Genomic DNA, 21,354 nt, shown 5'->3' with positions numbered 1-21,354 from the left:
GTCCTCGTCAGTGTGTGTGCACCAGTATTATTGTGAATGCATACTTAGCAAGAATACTTAGATTGCTTACATAACACTCAGAAATACAATCAATGGTTGATAAAGCACAATTACCTGTCGAGGAGAAATGTGGCAAGCTCTGCATCCAGCTTGAACCCTTTAAAATCTTGTAGATTCCTCCACATTTCAAATGCCGGTCCGATATTGATCCTAGTTTTATTACGGGCACGGTCGCTTTCTGTCTTTGTTTCCTTGGTTGTTCTCCTAGCTCTGGTTGTTAACCGAGAAATCGGAAGTTTATTAGTGAATGTTCTCCCCGCCATCACGCTGCGTTTAATCCAACACACCTGTGAACTTCAGGCGGATGCATGTGATATTGTAACGTGCGTGAGGGGATCTGTGGTGCGTGCAGGAACTGTGGAAGGACAGGCAGATTTAACACAGCCCTGTGCTGATTGGACCAAATGAACCGGCCTGCGCTGATTGGACCAAATGAACCAGGAGCAGTGGATTTTTGCAAAACAAAAAACAGGCTCTAGATGGAGCTGGAAGCACAATTTTTTTTCTTAAACAGGCTTAGTTATGTTGTTCTATCGGAGCATAGTGTCGGTTTCAGTGAATATGATCAAAAAATATTATCAAAAAAGTTGACGACCGCAGCTTTAAAGGTGACATAGAATGATTGAATGGGGTATTTATCCTTGTTCTGTGATGTGACATGTAGACAAAAATATTTTTGTTTGGGTCTGTAATGCCTTAAAAGCTTCCTCAAAACCTTTCTCAGATAGCCCTATTAGGGTGGGGGATTTTAAACAAGTGGTTTTGCACCTATTTGGCTCCCCCTACTGGCTTAACTTGCAATCTCATTACTGATTGGCTGACTTTGCTGCCACTCAAAAAACGTAGCCAATTATTTTAAAGTGGAGGGGCAGTGAGATGCCTGTAATGTCATAAGCATCAGTTTTTCAAATTGGGCCGTTTTCTGGCTGACATTTCTAAAAGAGAAATTTCTATGAGACTGAGATGTTTAGCATATCTAACACTTTTTGTATGTTCGTGAATGCGGTTAGACTACCATTATTCAACAAAGACAAGGTAAAAATGGTTTTTCATTCTCTGTCCCCTTTAACTAAAGAAATATGAATGAAATATAAAGCAAGCATTGTTGCATTCTGTGATACTGTATCATCATTGACAAACTTATTGATAAAGGTTATTCACAGGACAGACTACTTAGGTTGGGTTAGAAAATGCTCACTCATTGCTGTTGAGAAGCCTGGGGGTTAAGGGAGTCGGACCGAGTACCAAAACACACTTGTAGCCAATCAGCAGTAAGGGGGGTGTCTACTAACCGACATCATTGCCTATGTGTTGGGCGGGTCTAGCAAAAGAAGGTCCAGATTCTTTTGGGGTAGGGCCGTGTTTGTTTAAGTGATTCTAGGGGTGCACCTATATATCGGCCGATGATGCTTGCTATGCTTCTCAATGAATTACGGTGAAATGCCGCTACATCCAAAAGCCAGGGGGCGCTCTCGTGCAGAAAGGAGTAACCATAAACACGCATCTATGACACACTGCTCCAGGAAATGACTTAAGGGTATATTTATATTGCTGTTCTTCAAACATTTTCAGGTAATTTCATGCTAATGAAGAATATGTATAATGATTATGTTTGACGAGTGTTGCTTTTTCAAATGCGTGTTTTAAAAGAGTCAAACTAACAGTGATTTCAGATCGATAAGGACTTACTGATCAAAAGCCGTAGTACATGAAATAGCTGTGAAGATTATCGGCTATGCGATTCAGAATAGTTATCGGCCACGTATTATAAGTGTATATCATCATTTATCGGTGCACCCCTAGTGATTTCAAATTTCAACGTTGGCTTTCAGAGATCATGCACCCTGCCCTTAAGGAGAAAAATAATTCTGGACATCTGGTTGTTTTCCTATAATGCACTATTGCACCATTCCATCATAGTCACCTGCTTAGCATAGCTGTGGTTGGTGTAATGTTTGTGGCTGATGTGTTGTTTGCACACCACTCTAATGGAGAATTTTATCTATAATTGTCAGTGTTGCTGTTTCTGTAGTACTGACACACTTTAAACTTTGTCCAGTGTTAAATAGCCATCAAAAAAGTGCTGCGGTGTAGGTGGCCTGAAATCAAATGTAAAAAAAATATAAAATGTTATTTGGGAAACAATTTAAACTATTGTTTAGAAATTGATTATTTAGACAATGAGTTGGATATAGTAGTTTTTAAGTTATCTTAGTATTTTTTTTTAATTAGTTATATTTTACATTACCCCTCGGCCAGATGTACATGGAATCTATAAATATGTTTATTTGAAGAGTTTTGTTGCAAAAAATTTTCAGAAATCTTGTTTTTTGGTGGTGCATTCCTATTAATATCAATTCAACGGCAGTTGGTTTGTTTTGTTTTAACCTTCATAACTTAAAAAATCCACTAAGTAGCACCATAAAACAAAATAATAACATGATAACATAATAATAAGCATGTTTTGACAAAAATGGAGTTATCTCATTTTGCAACGAAACTTTTCATTTACGGAACTTATTTTGTACAGTTGTTTTTTTACATTGTTTACTCTTTGATTATATTATGTGTACTGTTGTTGTATTTGAAGAGTTTGGTTCAAAAACGCAATAAATCCATTTTGACAAATTTCGGTAAAAACATGTTTTCTATGCCAAGAAAGTGACAAGATGAAAACCACTTTTTTCTGTTACAAACTTTCACATAGCATCTTTAGGTTATAAAAACATAAAAAATTCAAATCCATAACTTGATTTTCAAAGATTTATTATAAAAACTGATTATTTTTTTCCACAAAATGCAATAAATCCATGACGACCGGACAAGTTTTTTTCAAAATGCTATAAATCTATTGAATCAATAGCCTATATAAATATGCATTCATCTTTGCCATTTTATATTCATTTAGTTGACTAGTGTTATACACTGATAAAAAAATAATCATTAATGGCATTATTCAAAACACTTACTTTGTCATATTAAGAACACCGTCATTGCTGCGGTTATACTTGACGTCGTCGCTTAACATTTTTCACAGCGATCAGCTGTAAAATGTTTTGGTCCTGCTCGATTTTCGTTGACTTTGAGTAAAATTATGGAAAGTTTTTCATAAGATCCCCTGGGGTCAATTTGTCAGCATGACAGAGCTTGATGCTGTCGGGAGAACAAGCACCCGTCTCCCGAGTGCCTCTCACGTAAATTATTAGATGTTGATGGCTTACGTTTTCCGTTATAAAAAAAACATCACAGGTTTATCAATGCCATTAAAGTAATATTTTGTTTTTGTTAGTTTGTTGATCATAAAGTACAAAGTAGATGAGGAAAACTAGGACTCAACGCGCCACCATTGTTTGTTTACATTGCGAGGAATGGTGCGCTGTTATTTGTAGAGCAGATTTATTGCATTCTGTGGAAAAGGAGGAGTGGCGTTTATCGCGTTTTGGGAAAAAATTGAGAAAAGATGACAGAATAACACAGCAGATATTGGATTTTGCGTAAAATTAAGAATTTACTTTTAAATACTGACCAGATATAATACTGATTCTGGCAGTAACTCATTTTTTTCTTTAAATGGCGTTTATTGCGTTTTGGAACCAAACTCTTTATTTGGATGTCTGCAATGAAAGCTTTAACTTTCAAACTAATTCCTTACATTTGCATTTATTCATTTGGCTGATGCGTTTATCCAAAACCAAGGTATACATTTTTATCAGTATGTGTGTATGTATTGATTCGAACCCATGACCTTGTGCTGCTAACCCAATGCTCAAACATTGAGTTTACACCAAAGCACAATTAAATAAAGCGCTTTCTAATTTGGACAAAAAATGTTTTAACTTTTTTGCAACCCAGTAGTGTAATGCAGTCTAGGATGAAACTCTCAATGTATTTGTACATGATTGTGAGTTGTAAGAATTGTTTTGTACTTGGAAAACTTGTTTACAAACGATCATGCGTGAAAGCATGATCTCAAAATGACGATTCTTCCTCTTGTGCATATTTACATCAATCGGTTTGAACATCCCCGATATGGTGTTTGAGTAATATAGTACAGCCGAGTGACACTTAAACATTATTTCTTCAGCAGAATGAACTTTGTTAGAACTTTGAGAATCTTAATGTATGTCAGGGTGCACGACAAAACAGAAAACGGCGGGTTTAATTGATTTACACAGATGGAGGATGTAGTCAGATTTTTCTCCTCCTCCTCCCTAATACTGACAACAAAAGGCTGTGGGTTTGCGGTCAAACAACTTTCTACTAAATCGTTCATTCTTGGTCGTCTCAAATCCCTATCAACAGAGTGCAGCAAGACAGCTTTACCTCTTCACCTCCCGGGTTCCTTTTTGTACACAATCAGGCAGTAGCATGAATCCTGTCTGTAGCCACAAACCCTTGCAAACAAGACTGATTTGGATGTTTGCGGTTGTGAAGTTAGAGAGAGAGGATTGAATAAGAGTTAACATACTTTGTTTTAATTTGTTGTTGTTATAACATTTTATGAAAGAAGGTATTAGAATTAATTCGTTACGTAGGCCCCTTTGTCGTATTGTTTAAACCCTGTTAAATTGTCTTTATTTATTTATTTCTAAGTCTATACTAGAGATTTGTTAAACTAAGTTGTAATAACATTGTACATTTCTTCTTGAAAAATCAGCCATGCTCAAGTTTCAAAGTGTAGGCTTAGTCATAACCTTAGAAGAAAAGGACGGATGTCTCGTATCTGGTTGCTATTTAAATCACGTAGTTGCTAAACAGCGAGAGGTTTCCAATCAGCCACATTTGCACCAAGCAAAACCATACTTGAGCTAATCTCTCGACATCACAAAGTCACGACTTGTCATGCTTGTGGCCTCACAGCCATTTTGATGCTTGCTTCCGGCTTATTCGTTTTTTTTTCTTTCTGAAGCCTTTACAGCCCACACATCATCTCTCGAATGTGCACTGCATTTAAATGCAAAATTGACAGTGTTCTCGTTTTCAAAACTCTTGGCTGTGGCGTAGTTTGAATAATATCAGACGAAATGACTGTATCTGTGTTAAGGGTATACAGCATGTTACTGATTGTGGTTACACTCATAAATGCGTTTCTCCCTACATGTCTGTCTTTGTGAGGCAGAAGGTTTCAGGTAAGAGTGTATGCAACCCCATCAACTGTGTTATACGAGTTTGAGGTCGAGTTTGTCAGTTCAACCTCTCATTCCCACACCCGAATACTTTGTTTGCTTAGATTTGCCTGTTTTGTTTAGCCCTGTTTCAGTATGGGCTTCTATAATAATTTGATGGACAGAAACATTAAATGATACCCAGATACCCTGTTGATATACCTAGTTACTATTTTCTTAATGGACTATATAGTTCTAGTTGTGTGTAGAAAATGCATTTTACTGTATGAAGATATGATCTAGTCTTTTTATGTCTTTTGTTTGCATGTTTAAATCGGTGCTGTTCAGAGCATGTGCATGGTTTTGCAACCATAACCTTCATGTCAACAGTTCTAGGAAATTAAAAGAATTACTTTTGCAAGTATTAAAGATTTGACTTTTCTGACTTGTTGTCGCTTCTGCTCATAGATTCGGTGTTTAAGAGGACAAAGGGGTTTACACAACCAACCCAGTTTTGATGGAATTCATATAGTCAATCACTATGGGGGAGGCAATGAATCCTACCTGTCTTCTGATGAAGATGGAGTGAAGATGTCACCCTGCCTGACCGGTCGTCAGATTAGAGGCCGGATCACACTACACCCGAATCTTGGGGACTCTGAAAGCGATGATGATGATGAGGATGGAGATGACCTACAGCTTACTGTGCCCTCGAATGACAACCGTAAAACGACTACAGTGTGATCGCGTGCATCGATGACGTAGACTGCCATCTAAAATCTTGGAAAGAGCGCATACATCCTCTCATGTAAGAGGAAACATTAAAAACTTGCCTACATTGCATTGAGCATGGAGAACTTGAAAAGTCCTTGTTCATCTTTACAAATGAACTTTGGAGTCGTATTTCTTATAAAGTCATGGTTTACATCTGCATTTGTTTTGTTTTTGCCAAAATGCATCGGATGTTTGTCATGGCACTTTATTGTTCCTAATTTTAGGTGCAGTGTGCCTCTCTAGACTCTTGAGATCATAGTAATGAAGATCATCATATTGTGGAAGGAGATTCACAAATCTTTAAAACATCACCTTTGGGGGTTTCAAATACCCTAGAATGGTTTTCTTATAACGAGACGAGATTTTGTATGGCGTAGTATTTTATGCATACTTGTAAGTTTTCATCGTCATAGCTTTTATTTTTTAAATCATCCATTTTTTTAAACCAACAATGAGAAACCGGTGAGTGAATTTGCTGGAGTATATACCTTTAAGGGAAGCTTATTAAACTATTGAACACTATAGTTTTTAAATGGACATTAAACTTATCCCATATCAATACAACAGTGTCATATCAAAAGTTTGCAAGTACAAATCGATTGTCTCCTGGCATGAATCATATGATTGGGTCTTCATAGTGTTTATAAAGTGTTTGTCCCAAATTCAACATCTTTGTATATATGTACATGTTTTTCATCTCCATTATTACTTGAAAATGAATTTAGTGGATGTCTTGTCTATATTGTAATGTATTGTACAGTTTAGTTGAAAGGGACGTATTATTGATTTTGGGAGGTCTTCAAAGATGATTTCCTGGCACACTGCTCTTCAGTAACTGTAAAGTACTGTAATTTTGAGAGGGCATCGGTTCTCTTTCTCAGAGGATCAAGTTTTGTTAAAATTTGCCTGGAAAAGTTCTACAAAAATCTTATTTACATGTTTTAATATGTGGTATGTTGAGCATGTTATGAATTCTTGCAAACTAGTGGAATTTGAGGCAGAGGGAGATTCTTCAATTTTCCCAAGCCAAGTGGTCTATGTCTATGCCATCACGGGCAGTGAAATTTCAAACCGTCTTACTGCCCTTCCTTTTACCGCCACATTTATAACTCAATAACTTGTGAACTGATTTGTAGTTTTGCACAAAGGACAAGCAATGCATTCGATTTTCCACAAATGCTACTTTTTACTGTTTATGGCCATGATCAGATATCATTTACAGTTGCTTCCATCTATATGTTTGTCATTCAGTTCCAGTGAGTTTAAATACTTCAATTTGAGAAATTCAAAGACATTTAAGTTGAGAATCGTCTTTTGAGAAAACTAATTCCATGAAAATTGTACATCAGTAACATAAGCCTGCTGTCAAGCTGGTGTTGAGTTTGAATGGAGATGATACTAACTGAAAGCAAACTACTATTGATATGATGTTGGTACACTAATTGCCCACTTTTAAAATTACCAGTCCAGCGAAATAAAAACTTTGCAAACCATTTTTTGTCAAAGTACAACACACTACTGTGGTTTGATCGAGTAATAAACGTTATTTAAAATAAAGTAAATCTTTCAGCAGTGTTTATAGAATGATTCACGTTGAATTCAGGTGAAAACGGAATGTTTCTGTGGACTGTTGGCTACAGAGGCTTTGCACACCTTTGAGTGTTTTGACGATAAAATGGCATTTGACAAAAAACAGCATTTGATATAGGCTTATGACTTCTGTGCCTTGTTTTCCATGCACAAAAATAAAAAAAATACAAAGTAACGTTATTGTTGAAAAATTGTGTTGTTTACAAATTATAATTTATAAATTGTATTTTTTGTATGTTTTAAATTAGATGCTTTATTTAATTAGATCATATTGAAAATAAACAATTTAGCAGGTTTGCTTTTTGGAAATTATGTCACATTCTCATACAAGACAGATATAAAGTCTTCACTACGCTTTGAAATTAACATAATCTGAAAGCACAGACCTCCTACACAGCATTACTATTGAGCTGTGTCGCAAATAAAGTTATTCAGGAAGCTTTTTAGTCAAACGCGTAAAACCCATGAGATGAGCTGTGCGCTCTTTGACTTAAAACTTAAACTCCACGACAGCATTGAAACAGACTAAATCATTTTAGCCTACATCTTGGACAGCTTGAGCGGTAAGTTATGCTTACAATATCCTGTCACAAATGACTTTTAGAGTAATAACTGTACTATAAACCGTAAAGCTTAAATCAGAGTTTCGCTGTATCAAATCACAGTTCGCGAGCTCCAGTTACGCATGAAGTTTCATTATAGCTAAACAAATTAGGGTAAAATAAACTCTTTGAGTCATCTCAGCACTACTTAAAAATCTAAGATCCGAATTATAATTGTTATAAATTAGAATTATATATAAATATAATGATTACTTACCGACTCGTCAAGTTCTCTAGTAATAATATGTAATTCAGTATTTTGTCTTTAGGACTATTACAACTAAATGCGAATGGCTATTAGAGAAGACATAACGTTACCATTGTAACTGATTTGTAGCATATTAGTGGATAGATGTATTTCATGTATGTAATAAATATTGCATTAAACGTGAAAAGGGAGACAACAACGGTCATTTATATTGCTTTTTCTATTTTGGGTTTATTTTAATTTATTCTGCGTTGTTTTTTGTAACGGAGTAGATTTTACCTGGAACACTGGGGCATTTTCGGTGATATAAACTTATATAATGCTTCGGCAAAAAGCATAACAACTAATAGGCTATACAAACAAATAATAATAATACATAATAATAATAATAATAAAACACAATATATATTAATAAGATCCGTTTAAAAGAACTGTAATTTAAAATATTTAAAATATAAAAACAATTCCACTATTACAGTGTTAAAACGGGTATGGAAATATAAAAATGCAAAAAGGTGTAAAATTACATTGCGGATGAGAGTCAGATATTGGCTAATAAAAATATGATTCTCGTGATGGAGGGCAATGTTAACATGAGATAATGTTTACAAATCTGCTTAGATATTGCCTTGTGTTATGCATTATCGGTGTCCTATCTAACGAAGCCCGGATGCCTTGAGGTGGCATGTCTAATCGACGGAGGGCACATTGCGCTTTGATTTCCTGCGCTTCATGGTTGACCAGTGCAAACAACGACTACTGCGGATCCTTAATTGTGGGATATAGCCTTGCTGATGGCGGGGACAACTTTCATAAATTTTTACAGTTAAACAGACACATAAAAGCAAAAGTGCTTCAAAGTAGGGTAATAATTATTTTACAGTTGGGCAAATAAATCGAGAGTGAACTTCTAAAACGACAGACTACAGTGATGCGCTCTACGTGAGAGGAGGAGTGAAACGATTCATTGACCAGACGGCTGTCACGAGTCAAAGGCAGGTGAGGCGTAGACTGACGGATTGCCTGTATATGGCTCTCACTGATTGTCTGCCGCACGAGCTGAATGTGTGTCCCTGTTGTGTCCACGACAGATTACCGGCGTCCACTCAGAACAAGGCACCTCTGTTCACTGAACCATCACGAAACTCGAGAACACAGTGTGGCGTGTGTAGACAGCTTTATTTCGATACATTTATTGCAATAGATGACAATCAAATTGGTGGACACGACAGCACATGCATTACTTGATAATGCGGGTCTCAGTTCAAGATCAGTCAACTTAAGATGTGTGTTTTAAGAGTTAACTGGTGTATAAATTGGGCTGTATACCTGCAGTCTCATTTAAAAAAATAATATGCTAATTTATTAAAAACAAGAAAATAAAGCAACATTTTTACTAAGCAAAAATTACATTTATATCATGCAATTTTCTTTAAGTTTAAATAGCTATTATTGCTATATAACGTAAACCGTCAGGCCAGACGGAGAATTTAGTAATCCGCACATGCAGCCTAGGTAGCCGTCTCCGTGTTTCCTCACCCCCTGCAGCTAGGGATTGAGTAACGCATTGATAAAGCAATGTATCACTTATCCTGATAGCCACAGTTCCCCCAGGACCTGTCTGTCCTATCAAAGAGGGCGGACCAATCACAGGCTTAAGGCTGGGTAGTTGTCCCTTTAAAGCACCTGTCTTCATAACACCTGGTAGACGAGAGAACTGCTTCACGCATGCTCCCACTCAGCCATATCCCCTATACAGACGCACTGCTCTTCAACCAATGATCTTCAAATCTTTTCAGAGATAAAAAGCCGCCGCATCCGTGGATCTGACAGATTGCCTGATCATCATTAATGACTGAGGACATAACAAGAAGGAATCAGAGACACAATGCCTAGGTCTTTCTTGGTAAAGAGCAAAAAAGCACACAGCTACCACCATCCACGGTCTTTAGAGGATGACTACAACAGACTTGATACTATTTTAACTCAAATATGTACAGGTATGTCAAACTTTTAAGCTATATCTATCTAATTACATAGGCTGCTAATAATTTTCAATTTGTAAATAGATAAAATGTTAACTGAATTAATAAACGGGTTTATTAAAGTAACGGTTAACTATTTTTTATAAAACATTTATTGATGCTAACCAATGCACATATTTATTTCGTTTTTTCGTTGTTTTAAGTAGCCTATTTGATATTGTATATTTCACCCAAAATCTTTATATAAATAAGGAGAATAGAACGAGGTCACATGTATTATTTGTTTTTAAAAGAAATGAGACGTGTGTAGTTTTAAGTTGGATTTTTTGTTGACACAATCAAGGTGTTTCGAAGTTTGAAATACACAGTCATAAACATACTATTTATTCACATGAACTCATAACAGAAAGCAAAACGTCAGACGAGTTGGAGTGCTGTATGGACACTTTGACAAGCGACACGACCGGCGGATGTTCTCCAGATTCTCACCTGGATCCAGCTGATCTTTCCTCCAAGTCTCCTCTCAGCAGCGGGGAAAGCGGGTGCGACCGCTCGTCAGATTACGAGGACTTTTGGCGACCTCCATCACCATCAGCATCACCCGGTAAGAGTAACCATATTTCAAGGCCTATATTGTATAAAACATTTTTTTGTAAATTCATTCAGTATCCCAAATATTTTAATGTAACTGATCTGGAAAATTTCAGACCATAGCAGGACATAATATTTATTTTATTAATTAATCAACCAAAACATTTTGTTTGTGTTCCTTCTGCAATACATCATCATCCAACTATTCATCATATTTCTCTTTAGAAAAAGCTAAAATACTATGAATTATGTCTTCAACAGAGTCAGAAAAATCATTTTCACCCTCCGTTGAGGAAACACAGCCCTTTGCCGTCCCGTTTAGACCTTACGCGTGGAACAGTTACTCTGGATGTGAAATAAGACAGCTGGTGAAGCACACTCTGAACCATCACAACTCTCTGGATTTAGAGCGGCCTACCCCACCAACCTATTACAATGAGCGCGTGGTCGAGCCCTCACTTTTCACTGATCGAGGAACTGTCACGGGCGTTTACAACAGTTATGGCTCCAATGCCACCTTATTCGAACGCTCCACTGGCTCACTTTATGATGACAGCAGCGTATTGGGGAAAGGAGCTGAGATAAAGGCCACCTCCGACGTGATGTGTAGTCGTCTCCTGCTTAATGGCGCATACAAATGTATAAAATGTAGCAAGGTAAGGTGTAAAAGGAGTGGACTGACTTTTATGAATCATGGCAAATAGGCCTAGACTTATATTAAACATGGCCCTGTCTACTGTCTACAGGTGTTTTCTACACCACATGGCTTGGAAGTTCACGTCCGCAGATCGCATAGTGGTACGAGACCTTTTGCTTGTGACATCTGCGGAAAAACGTTCGGACACGCAGTCAGTCTGGAACAACACAGAGCTGTTCATTCACAGGTGAGTTTTTCTAATTTAGTTCTTATAGAAGGAAATATTATTAAGGATATTTAAAGCAAATCAGCGATAATAAAAAAATAAAACCATGTGTTCTGTTTCAATAGGAAAGAAGTTTTGATTGTAAAATATGCGGGAAAAGTTTCAAAAGATCATCCACGCTGTCCACTCATCTCCTGATACACTCCGACACGCGTCCATACCCTTGTCAGTACTGCGGAAAGAGGTTTCATCAGAAATCAGATATGAAGAAACACACATTCATTCACACAGGTAAACAAATTAATCTGCAATATGGAAATACAACTTCTATCTAGAGAAAACTGAAATTCAAATTGTTCATGTATAGCTACCCAACTTGTCTGCACCTTTGTTGTCGTATAGGCCTTACTAAAAAGTGTTGCATTCGTTTAACGTTTGGTTCCATTCACTCTAAAATTTATAATGATAAAGGTGTATGTCTGAAAGATTGACCCTGGATTTTGTCTGACAGGGGAGAAGCCACACAAATGTCAGGTGTGTGGGAAAGCTTTCAGCCAGAGCTCCAATCTGATAACCCACAGTCGAAAACACACGGGATTCAAACCGTTTGGATGTGACCTCTGCGGCAAAGGATTCCAGCGCAAGGTCGATTTAAGAAGACACAAGGAAACACAACACGGACTGAAATGAGGAAACTTGCATTTTGGACCCAGAGCTTTACCCAACACTATAGATCAATACATCTGAACTTTAATAGACTTTTTAATTGATCAAGCAACATATGCTGTAAATCAGTGTTTTAAAGGAGGCTAGAGTTTACAATAGTTATAGATGGCTGTTTATGCTTTGTGTGAGTTGCCTACGAGTCAGCAGTAGGCCAGCAGGTCTGGCAGCTTTTGTGATGTTGTACAGGCTATCATAGATGATCAGTGGCCGGCTGCAAAGCCTTGCTAGGCACAGTGTCTGTACCCAAAATATTATCACCAAAATAATCAGAGTATAACCGCCGCGAGAAAGGACATTGTATCACCCAAAATATCAGCTGAAGGAGAGAAAAATCACCGCACCTCAGAAGAATGCCACTTTGTTTTTAACGCTGCAGAAGTGATGCTGGCAAAACAAGCACTACAATAGGCTGCGTGATTTCATCAATAAAAGGATTGTTTGTGTACTGCTGCCCAACTTAATTGATTTGGCAACTTATCGAGCTTTACATTTGTTAAACATAATTACAACAGCCTAAATTTTATTTTGCTTCGTTTTCTAATATATATATATATATATATATATATATATATATATATATATATATATATATATATATATATATATATATATATATATATATATATATATATATATATATATATATATACAATTTATAAATATTTGTTTTATATCATTTACACTATTTATTGAAATAAAGAATGTTACGAACAATATTTTATCTTGTAAAAGTGTTTCTTTTTTCTAACACTAGCCAACATTATACACAGATCTGCACTGGAGACTGCACTGCTCACCTACGGGGCTGGAACACAATCTGTTAGTAATATTTAATCCTTTTTATCAATATTACATTTATTTTTGTCTGTTATTTTAATCCATTTTAAAAAATCCATTAATTTTACGGGATAGAACAGATGCAAACATGAATAACCTAATAAGTTGTGTTAAAAACATACAGAAAAAAATTGACAGAACAAGACACAATTACAGGTTAATGATATCGAAGACATTTTTGATATCGAAGAGATTTTTTTTTACACTTTTTTACACTAATAAAGGTAGACGATAATGGTGTGAAATTAAAGACGAATGTGTGCCACAAATTGTGTTTTATCAGCAACAAATATATTGCAATCATTAAAGCCTCAAAACAATTAGTTATTAGTATCTATAAAATTTAGTTTTGCTCTTTGATAGGCTAGGCTATCACTTGTAATAAAAACAGAAATATGTCAAACAAAATAAAATAATTAGAAATGTTTAGATAATTTAGGAAATAAAAAACAAATATTTCAGCAAATGATTTAGGCTAAATTTCTCGTTTTATTTGTAAAACCCGATATCCACATTTAGCATAGGTATGGTTTCGCTTAGAATTAATCACAGAAGATATGGCTTTAACAATAATGTGAACAACGTTACGGAAAATTTTCGGAAATCAGTTGTCGCTAAACTACATTTTTATTTATCGAAAATTTAACAACATTGCCTCACAAAATAAGCTACTGCTGAATAAATTCCTGAGAAATTCTCTAAACAAAATATTAAATCAAAACATTAATTTGACTCTCGGTAATCATATCGTAGTCTACCACAAAAAGAGTTACCCCATTTTTATTTACACCATAAACACTCTTGGATTTCCACTGTTAAACAAAGTGAGTGTAAATAAAGACAGTTCAGCAGAAAGTGCTGTGCTTTACACCCGCGGAATAATAGGGAGGGGTCAGTGCATTATATGTCACCCTGCCCCAGGATATAACGTCAACTTAAACACCTGGCACATGAAATGTCAATAATATACAGTACGGTTATGTTTTCACTGATTTTTTTTATTTCAACCCATGGTTGGGTATAAGCTACCGTTGGTTAAAACAACCCAGCATGAGTTAATTTAAACGGTTGAGTTTGTCCATATTTTAACTTGTGTTGAAGCAGCCCAACATTTTTAAAGTGTTTACCAGGGTAGAATACATCTTAAATTTCTATTTCCCAAAAACTGACTTATTATTTGATAATCTGTCAGGCCCTTATATGGTTTTATGAAAACGCAATCAAGAAGCACCAAAGCATCCCTGCTATGGTTAAAACCACGGATTCGCAAGGATTGTTTCATGCCTCAAATCTTATTGCATTTATGATTGCGAAAATAATAAATATTTTAAAACCTGGAACATGTGACTTAGAAGAACATGAAAATGCATATTTATTTTAGAGAAATAGACAAATGTGCTAAGATGGAGAGAATCACAAAGGCCTGTGAAACCAAGATTATATTTGATAGGTCATATTCTCATTTATTTATACACTGTTGCTCTTGATTTGTGTTTTATTTGTGAACCTGTCTGTGAAAACCCAGTTATTTTTATTATTTAAGTAGCCTATTTTTTATTTATTTACTATAATCATACAATAAAGAACATTATGTGAAAATAAATTTTTTATATAGTTTGCTAATCTCAAATTTATTTAACCTGGATTTTATAGATGAGGTGGCTAATTCGTATTAATTCGCAGGACCACGTAAATTTTTGTACAATTTGCCTTGACCCCTGTGACGTTGGGGTTAAGAGTGGGCTTTCCTTATTGATTTTTTTCTATGACAATCGAAAATTTTTGCCTAATAAACTTGGTATGAATAGCCAACTTGTAAAATTTGTATGAGTTCTGCTGAGATCAGGCTGTAAAAATGAGACTGGTGTGTGTAAAAGTCAACACTATGGCAGTGGTGTGATGTATGAGTGCAAGAGTGCCTGTACACAGGTTTAGTTTAGTTTCCACCACAGATGTTTCAATCCTCTGCAGTTCACTCAGAAGGAAAGTGCAATCTGCAAGTGCACCATTAGGCCAGGCCAGATTTCAGTGAGGGTTTTAAAACCATTGGTCCATAGCCTCCAGGCATATCAAATATGAATAGAAGAAGTCCTGGAAAGCGTTCAATCAATTTCAGTGAGCAAGTAATCAGAACACTTCATTCTTCAGCTTTAGAAACACCAGACACAAACAAACAAAACAAATAGAAATATATGGTAGTCTGTGGTAGTTAGTCACAAATGATTTATGCCTTGTGATTTTCACATGGTGATGTATTGGGGAAGCAAAACACATGGTTATGGTTATGTAAAATGAGTAGTTACACATAAAACGTGAATGATGTGTTTTAAATTTTGCCTGGGATTTCCCAGTTTTTAATTTTTTAATAATGTTTGTTTCAGGAATTATTAGTGAATTATTTTAGTGAATGAAGAATTTTAATTGTAAAGAACTCACTATTGTGTTCAATTTGGAAAAATGTAAAACAGACAATTAGAAATGCATTAACAACCACGCAATAAACACTGCACTTTTACACAGTAATAGAGTGGAATATTGTCAAAGCATTTGCCTGACATGAGATATAAATCATTTCCAGATATCTACAATCATCATGACATCATATGCTGTTATAAATACTTTAATAGAAAAGCTACAGATAGTATTAATTGAAAAATGGAAATAGATGGGAGTGGATAGTGGGTAGTGATTAAAATAATTGCCATTTTAAAGCAGAGGAATCATGCAAACAACTTAATGTAAAAAGTATGTACAGTACATATAACTTGTTTAGGTTAATTAGGCAATAATCTCACACTCAGCAGGTGACAGAAGAAACGCTTGGTGTTTGCACTTCTATAACGGGGCAGTGGAAGTGTCTCGGGGAAACCATGCTCAGATAGTCTGTTCTTTTGTTGCGGCGCTTTATTCATTATTTACCTGATCTGAAAAATAGACTGCAAGACAACTGCACAGCTGTCATCAGGCAGCAGGGCGGTGATACAAATTATTCATGATTTTGGAAAGAAAGGTAGATAGAATAAAGAGAGAGACTAAAGGAGAAAATGGTCAGCACAGATGACAGACCCTCACACTATCTGTGAGAAAAACAGTGTGCACAGGTTTACATGCATTAGGCTACATTATAAAAATAGAGACATTTACATCTGACCTAAAAGGCCAATGGTGTTAAATGTCCAAACGTAGGCAAGAAATTGTATGTACAGTATATGAAACATTTATTAACTTTATAAGGCTTATGAAAACCACTGATTCAAAAATTGATCAAGGGAGTTTTTAAAGAAACAGGGAATTTCTTATAAACTCTACATCAGGTCAGCTTGGCATAACATCTTAGTAAAGACTCTGCTTGGGGATGTCCCAGCTGAGCCTGAGTAGCACACTTTTACTGCCCATACGGTACCCTCTTTTGTACTTATGTCCTTGTTGTTTTCAGGACTGTTTAACAAAATACGTCTCTGGAGTCCTTAAATTAGTCACTTCGAGGAGCTGTGGACTGGGAATTCGTGTGCGAGAGGGAGAGAGAAACGATGAAAGCAGCATTTATCTGTGTGTGTTTGGGAATGGGGGAATTTTGGTAAAAATGGGTAAAACCATCGGTGATGGACACAATTGGGAGACATTAGACCTGGGTGAACGATCAAATGTGACCCGACGTTTTCCTTCAGGTTAAAGTCCTGAAAGCTTTTCCATTAGTTACCCTGCAGTGGGGCCGACCCCTGTGCAGCACGCTGTCAGCCTTGAGAGCCCCCACCAACCACTGAAAGGCGGGTGGAGTAGGTCGCTGCTCATTTAAACACGTGTTTATCTGCTTCATTTAGCATTACATATCACTACCACTATTTAAATGCCAGCTGTCAGTTAAAAAAGACGCTGGCGGATGTTAAATATTTGTTCCAGTTTGCAGTGGGTAGTTTACATGTATAACAGATCAATAGATTAAAAATAATATGATTTGACAATACACTCTAAAAAATGGTGCTAAATAGCACAAACAGCTGGTAATCATAGGGGGACCATTTTTAGCACTACAGAGCACCAATATAGCGCCTAGAACCATAAGTGGTGCTAAAGCATGACTAACTCCACTTATAGTTCAATATAGCACAATATGGTTCTACACAAATTCTACATAGGTGATGTTTAGCCCTAAAAATGGTTCCCCTATGAATACAAGCTAGTGAACCACTTTTAGTGCTATTTAGCACTATTTTTTAGTGTGAATATATTTCAGCTTTGGGGAAATGTTGTTAAACTTTTACCTAAAATCATCCTTTATAATGTAAAGAACATTCTGTGAAAATATAACTCTGATATCTTGACTGGTAAGGCCATGTCAAAGATCGAAATTTAAAGTAAACCAAACTTTGATGCTTCTTCTAATCTCATTATTAGTTTATGAAATCTTAGCTTAGATTTTACAAATAGGGTCGTAAATATGCAATATTTCTATGACATTGCATCTAATTCATACCAGTAGGGAACAATTTCTTTAGCTGGAGTACTGCACAGCAGTAAAGCTTTGTTTCATAAACATTTAAAGAGTAATCTAATAGTATATGAATCCCGACAAAACACTAAAAGGATTCGTGTTGGTAAAAGGTTGAACATGAGGAAACTCTTGGGTCAAAAATAAATACAATGTGACAGGTGGGCCAGGTCAACACAGCAGAATTAAAAGCTCTAAACTTTTAATGTAGGAGTACATTTGGTTTTCCAACGCTGATGCCTTCACTTATCTGAGCTGTCATTCAGTTACTAAATGCAAAGTGAAAGTGAGTTTTGTAAAGCGCAAAATGTCACACCTTTTTAGTACTAATCAGTTCTCAGGTTTTATTTACACATCCTTAAGTCTTGGCTACTCTAGAGTCTCTTCCACCCCTTGTACCAAGCAAAAATGTTTTAGTTTGCTTTGAAAAACACAGTTAATTAAACACTCATTCACTAGCACAGGGCAAGTCATCCACATGATATTTAAAGTAACAATAAGAAACACACATACAGCAAATTCCTCATGTTAAAACTAGGCTCGGCCTCCCCTACTTTTAGTGGAGAACATTACCATTTTGGAAGCTCTGTATGGATACACTTAAATCTCTTCTTTTAAATAAAATGATTTTAGGTTGCACCCACAAAGGTTGCTAACTGATACAATCCTCCAGTTAACCAGGCCTGACTAAAGCAATGAACCTCTCTGAAAAATTCATAAGATCCATTTCAAAATATACCAAGCCAAGCATAAGAATCCTAGAGGACAAAAAAGCTACAACAGCAAGTTGATATGCAGCAAGAGAGAGGCAGAGAAAAGAGAAGGGAGGCGGCTGTGGTGAGAAAAATGACAAAAGATTTACTCTCAGTAATAATAAAATATTTATGTTGAGGCATTCAAGTAAAGTTCCTTTTGATGTTCTGATTTAATGAACGATTTGAGGTAGGAAGCTTACTGAAGCCTGTGCTAATGTCTGTTCAGGGGTCTGTGTAGTCATGTGTCAATCTGCAGCACCATCAAACTACTGCGCCATTTCTCAACAGATCTACCAGTCTGGTAAGTACTTTCATGGTCCCTGAGGTCCAGCAAACGCACGCACGTATGCACGCACACACACTCAATCACCTTCCTTCATAGACACGATACTAGACACAAAAAAACACTCATGCATTTGCTCACTAACTCAGATGTGCTATGTTTCTAAACTGTGAAGAAAAGGCTGTTTCATGTAGTGTTCATATGGGAACAGCTGTGATGGTATTCTGTTGTTGTGTGATCATCATGGCTGCTGTTTATTCTCTGATGGCCGGTGAAGTGTGAAAGGAACAAAATAGTAAGCTTTATCAAAACTAACACAACGTACATGTGAGACAACTACTTTCTCACTCTCACTAAGTTATAGTTGTACAACAAGGTCATCTTATTACCACATAAGTGCATTATTAAATACTCTTTATTTATGACACAAGATTAAGATACTGCAAGAGATCCATCTTATCCAGTCACAGGCCAGGAACCCGTATGAGCACTGTGTTATCGGTTTTAGCAGTTGTTATTTGGAATAACAGACCTTTATCAGGTCTCAGGTACACAGCAAAACCTAAAGAGTAAATTGAACATATTTAGAGTAAATTGTTGTTCTAATTGACAGAGTTAATCATGCCTGTTTTAACTCAACTTCTTAGAGATGTAATATTACACTTTGCACACATATTTTGGTCTTCCGTTTACTGTTTAAAATGCTCCTGTAATGCAATCTGTAATTTTATCCCCTCTATCGCCATCTCTGTTTGAAACCTAAAATTGCATCTTACATCTAAAGGCTGGTGCACACTGTGAGATTTCAGCCACAATTTAGCTGTCTGGTACAATTTTGAAATCCTAAAAGATTCCTGGAATCCTAAGCTAAAATCTGGAGTCTTTGATCGCTAGTTTGACATGTTCACAAACAGCCGATTAATGACCGTTGTGATCAAAATGATCCTCTGACAAAATTCTGGCAGTGTCAGAAATTTAGAAACACAATCCTGCTGTGTGAAATCTCTCTACGACAACCGGCAGATCAAGAACCAATAGAAGCGCAGAACCCGATGACACAAATAGTGCGACAACAACAAACGTCGCTGATCGATGATGTAAAACTACGGACGTGTTTGTTTGCGTGCGTTTGATTTTTAAAAGTCTTTAAACTCGCACAGTCTGACATTGATGGAAACTGAGAGCATACAGTGTGACATGGACTTAACTACGATCTTGATCGCACAATGTGGCAAGCAACAATCCTAAAGGACTATTTAAAATCGCACAGTGTATATCTAACTTGTAGAGTTTGTTGGCTGTTTTATTTAAAGTCACCATCATTGTAATCAGTGTTTGCATTTTATTATCTCATTTGCATTTAAAAGGACACACCCCAAAACATCAGATTTTTGCTTGCACTTACACAGCAAAGTCACCATTGTTAAATGTACACTGCATGGTGTATATATGGGTATCACCAGTCTGATGGTTCTCATATAAACACCAACAGTGTGCATTTAACACAAGTGATTTTGTTGTGTACAAATTGGCAATAATTGGCTATAATAAATTATCGTGGGGTACTTAGAGCTAAAACTTCACACCCACTAAACATTGGACGTCGAATAGACATGCAGATCATGTCTATATTGGGTCCATCGGTCAATGACCAATTCTGGACATCTATTCGACGTCCAAACTAGGTCCACTATTTGGACGTCCAACCATGACCCTACTTTGACGTCATATTTACGGGCAACATTTGACGTTTTAACTGGGTAATTTTTTGGACATCATTTGGACGTCTATGACAGGCCTATATGTCTATATTACATGATTAGGCCTATAAAAATTTGTTTATTTACAAATATCAGCATTATTGTATCAACATGATTAATACCTATGAATAGTCTGTATTATTTATACAGTACTGTTTTTTCTGCTTTCTTGAATTACATACAAATTAATCTAAATGTACAATTAAAAATCTGTAATTAAATGAGTAGTTCGTAATATTAAAAGTATATGACCATACTAACAATTTAACATGAAAATATTTTTACATATTCTCATATTCTCAAAATGTTGAGTTCATGGTATGAATGCACAATAAGTGTGCCTTATATACAACATACAGATATGGCTGTGTGGCCAAGTGGTTAGAGAGACTTATTAGTAATCCAGAGATCGATAGGGGCGAATCCCACAGCCGGCAGAAAGTGACTGAGGTGTTCCGGTGTTGCAGTGGATGGGTGAAATACAACGATGTATTGTAAACGTCAACTCCGTAAAAAATGACTGAATGCAGAATCCATAATAAGTCTGATAAAAATGCTAATTTACAAGAAAACATGTCATACACACTTCTGCATATGAGCTCTTCTTATAATTTCAACCAGCATGACAAAAGCACCTGCTTTTAACAGGGAAATAGAAAAATTAAACATTTTCTGCTCTTAACATATTTTCTACAATAAAATTGTTGGCTTACACACCTGTCATAA

At 36.2% G+C, this 21,354-nt stretch overlaps 2 protein-coding genes across 9 annotated transcripts in view; both read left to right on the top strand.

The window, feature by feature from the left end:
* evi5b (ecotropic viral integration site 5b) overlaps positions 1 to 7,712 on the top strand; it is a 77,388-nt gene extending 69,676 nt beyond the window's left edge. For 5 of the 7 annotated variants that reach the window (XM_073815137.1, XM_065240682.2, XM_073815139.1 and 2 more), the window contains one exon: positions 5,634 to 7,711. In XM_073815137.1, the coding sequence (XP_073671238.1) occupies positions 5,634 to 5,909 (276 nt within the window). In that variant the 3' untranslated portion in view covers positions 5,910 to 7,711. Of the gene's footprint in view, positions 1 to 5,633 lie in introns of all 7 variants that reach the window. The other 2 variants (XM_073815141.1, XM_073815138.1) reach the window with 1 other exon arrangement.
* Positions 7,713 to 7,975: 263 nt separating this feature from the next.
* On the top strand, positions 7,976 to 13,038 carry gfi1ab (growth factor independent 1A transcription repressor b). 2 transcript variants are annotated; one of them, XM_065240709.1, is made up of 7 exons: positions 7,976 to 8,092; positions 10,139 to 10,339; positions 10,731 to 10,928; positions 11,177 to 11,571; positions 11,662 to 11,799; positions 11,904 to 12,069; positions 12,290 to 13,038. In XM_065240709.1, exons 2-7 carry the CDS (start codon positions 10,228 to 10,230, stop codon positions 12,466 to 12,468), a joined length of 1,188 nt encoding a protein of 395 aa, XP_065096781.1. In that variant the 5' UTR covers positions 7,976 to 8,092; positions 10,139 to 10,227; the 3' UTR covers positions 12,469 to 13,038. The 2 variants fall into 2 exon arrangements, with proteins under 2 accessions (XP_065096781.1, XP_065096786.1); XM_065240714.2 differs by lacking the exon at positions 7,976 to 8,092 and having other exon boundaries at positions 8,109 to 10,339.
* The last annotated feature ends 8,316 nt before the right edge of the window (positions 13,039 to 21,354 follow it).

This window comes from Paramisgurnus dabryanus, chromosome 7 (assembly GCF_030506205.2).
Source record: "Paramisgurnus dabryanus chromosome 7, PD_genome_1.1, whole genome shotgun sequence".
Classification (NCBI taxonomy): domain Eukaryota; kingdom Metazoa; phylum Chordata; class Actinopteri; order Cypriniformes; family Cobitidae; genus Paramisgurnus; species Paramisgurnus dabryanus.
The sequence above is the reverse complement of the archived record's forward strand: the minus strand, read 5'-3'. Positions and strand labels throughout refer to the sequence as shown.

What these genes read in the sequence shown, in the direction of transcription:
- gfi1ab (XM_065240709.1), top strand. Translation starts at nt 10,228, where the DNA reads ATGCCTAGGTCTTTCTTGGTAAAGAGCAAAAAAGCACACAGCTACCAC. An exon ending in AATGTATAAAATGTAGCAAG is followed by an intron (nt 11,572 to 11,661) that starts GTAAGGTGTAAA and finishes TACTGTCTACAG; the next exon opens with GTGTTTTCTACACCACATGG. An exon ending in ACAGAGCTGTTCATTCACAG is followed by an intron (nt 11,800 to 11,903) that starts GTGAGTTTTTCT and finishes CTGTTTCAATAG; the next exon opens with GAAAGAAGTTTTGATTGTAA.